Raw genomic sequence first — 2,996 nt, 5'->3', positions numbered from 1 at the left:
ACAACAACATAGATGGACTTTGACAGTATTATGTCAAGTAAAATAAGCCAGATAGAGAAAGACGACCTCTGTATGACTCCACTCATAGGTGGAAGATAAACATGTAGACAAAGAGGACAGACTAGTGCTTACCAGGGGAAAGGGGGGCTGCGGGTGGGCGCAAAGGGTGAAGGGGTGCACCTACAACATGACTGACAATAATGTACAACTGAAGTTTCACAAGGTTGTAAACTATCATAATCTTAATAAAAAGTTTAAAAAAAAAAGAGACAGTGAGCAGGTGACAGAAGGCTCGCCCCCAGAAGAGCCACTACGGGTGGACACAGGGGCTGGGTGGAGCCTTGAAGGGCGCGTCACACAACCAGAAAGCCATGTGGCCAAACAGCAGTGCCCAAGATCAGTAGTCCCGGGAAATGCAAAGGAGACCACCCTTACCAGATGGGGGAAAGGGACCGTCCTTCGATGCCCAGGGCACAGAGCCAAGTGGGTCCTGTGGCACGGGGGGTGAGGGTGGGGCAGCGCCCGCCTCTTCTGGAACGCTGTTTGGCGTCCTCTGCCCCTGCAGTTGCCCTCCTGGTGGTCACTCCTTGCTCCATCCTGCCCCAGCAACGGGTGCTCTGGACCCAGAGGTGAGGCCGGGATGCAGAGCCACGCCACTCACGGGCCACTGCGTGCCGTGCTAGAGTGGAAATGGAGGCAGTGGTCACCCCTCAAGGAAGTGCAGTGTGATCCCATGGGGCCTGGACCTGCCTTCCTTGGGGAGGTGTCTGCTCCCCGGAGCCTGGGGGCCACATCTGAACGCTGAGCAGCTGCTCAGGCGAGGCCTCTGGAGGGCAGGCTGGCCTCCCAGGCTCTGCCTCGGCCCAGACCCCAGTGCCCAGCTGTCCTCTCCGCCCACAGCCTCCTGCAGCTCCCTCTGACCTGACCCTGCCCCCCTATACCTCCGCCCAGGAGCGGAGCCCGCAGAGGGCGAGCTGATGCTTCCCTGAGCCGATCCTCCAGAGGCGGTGGTCTCCATGCAGCACACCTGCACAGGCCGGGCTGAACACCCGTCTTCGTCTCGCACTCCCATTCTGTCACCAGGCCACAGAAGCTGTCCTGTGTGGTCCAATGCGGCAGATACACGTGGCACAGAGTGTCTGACCCTTGGGTTAACACAAGGGGAGGCTAAAACTTGGGGACTGAGGGTACCCTGGGCCAGAGTCCTTAGCTGCGGTGGCTGAGATGTGGCTCGGAAGCCAGCTGCTGGCCCATAGCCCAGCTCCGCCACTTCCTAGCTGTGTGAGCTGGGGAAAGCAGTTAACCTCTCTGTGCCTCAGAGTCCTCATCTACAAAGTGTGCAGAACAATACCTACCTCACAGCACGATTGTGAGTTGACATACGGATTGAGGTTTGCAAAGCATTTGCAGCAGAGCCTGGCAAACAGGAAGTTCCAGTTGAAGGAGACGTACTTCACATGCCTGGTGGCTCTGGGCCACCTCAGACGCCAAGTGCCCACTGTAGGTTTTCTTGGCTGACGCAGGCCAACCTGTAGTCCCTGCAGCCATGGGAGGTCACGAAGATGAACAGCTCCCTGGGGAAACAGCTGCCCCTGCAGAAGATGTTGGTGCCAACAAGATCCATCTCAGTCAGAGGGCAAGTCGCAGGCCCAGGACGCTGGAGGTCACTGCCACCCACTGACCATGCGCCCACAGGCTGCCTGGCCTGCCTCCCCAGGTCTGCACACAGACGCTCAGATCATCCTCCCAGCAGGCTCCACTTCCAAGCTGAGGAAACTGAGGCCCAGAAAGGAGATGCTCAAGTCCAGTGGGCCCTCCCACAGCCAGGCAGCTTCCGGGCGAGGCTGCACAGGACCCTGGGGCCGGCCCTGGCCTCACCTGGGCCGAGCCTCGTTCGTGGGTGGGGAAACAGGCCTGGGGGGCAGGAGCTTAGCCGATATCCTTCCACAGCAGAGGCAAACCGGAAGGACAGTCTGGAAGTTTCTGGACTCCGTGCAGCCTGCTCTGATGGAGGGGCACTGGCAGGGGACCCCGACACCGGGTACGCTGGACTAACCATGTGCACACAAACACACACCCCCATACACACCAAACGCACAGGGGACACACAGTGAAACACCCAGACATCCTGGAAAGACCCACACATGCAAACATAAAGGCGCACAGACACACATACTTGCCCTAAACCGGGACTTCAACCTGGGTGGGCACTCAGCGGGCACTGCCCAGCTGTTACCCACGTTCATAGCGCACGGCTCCCCCGCCGGGCCGGTAGCCAGCCTCCACGCCGCTCCCCGCCGCCTCCGTCCCCCACCCCCCACCCCCGTCTCCCCAACCCCCCAACCTGCCTGCCTCCCTCCCGCCCCCGCAGCCCCCCAGCCCGCCCTGGTGGCCTCCACCATGCCCCCCAACCCCCGCCCCGCCCCGCCCCGGCTGCCTCCACCCCGGCCCCGCCCCGCCCCCCGCCCCGCCCCCCTGCTGCCTCCACCCCGCCCCTCCGGCCCTGTGGATCCCGCCCGCCGCCCCCCGCCCGGACTCCCCCAGCAAAGAAACAGTTGGCGCTCAGCGTCGCAGGGCTTCAGGGCTAAGGGCAGTGTCTGGTCTGCCCGGTGATGCCCAGGGCTCCACACGCTGTGTGTCACCTCTGGCAGGTCACAAAGTTGCACACACAGGCCCCTGAACGGACCCGAGAGGCAGTACAAGCACGCACACACTGCACACACACCCACACACCCCAGACCGAAGCACAGACGCATGAGCACTCCCTGCCACGGCGGCCCTGGCCTTTGTCCTGGGTCTCACCACCCTTCCCTCAGTTGGCTGCAGGCTTTTGCTCCAAACCTCGGAACTGAAAGGTGGGGCTGAGCTGCTGAGGCTGGGGCCCGAGGGCACAGGCCCTGGGTCTCAGCTTCTACTCCCACAGAACCCGGCCAGCCAGGCTGCGCACGTGGGCCGGTTCTTCGTGCTGGGGCGAGAAGGGAGGTTGAGGCCTGCCT

At 62.1% G+C, this 2,996-nt stretch overlaps 1 protein-coding gene across 1 annotated transcript; it reads right to left on the bottom strand.

Moving 5' to 3' along the window:
- Positions 1-224: 224 nt before the first annotated feature.
- LOC139076067 (uncharacterized) lies at positions 225-2,246 on the bottom strand. The gene is made up of 4 exons (XM_070576384.1): positions 2,177-2,246; positions 1,356-1,624; positions 942-1,098; positions 225-679 (listed from the first exon to the last, which is right to left on the bottom strand). The coding sequence occupies exons 1-4, from the start codon at positions 2,244-2,246 to the stop codon at positions 432-434; spliced, it is 744 nt and encodes a 247-aa protein (XP_070432485.1). The 3' UTR covers positions 225-431.
- Between the last annotated feature and the right edge of the window lie 750 nt (positions 2,247-2,996).

This window comes from Equus przewalskii, chromosome 15 (assembly GCF_037783145.1).
Source record: "Equus przewalskii isolate Varuska chromosome 15, EquPr2, whole genome shotgun sequence".
Classification (NCBI taxonomy): domain Eukaryota; kingdom Metazoa; phylum Chordata; class Mammalia; order Perissodactyla; family Equidae; genus Equus; species Equus przewalskii.
This window is presented reverse-complemented; position numbering and strand designations above follow the sequence as displayed.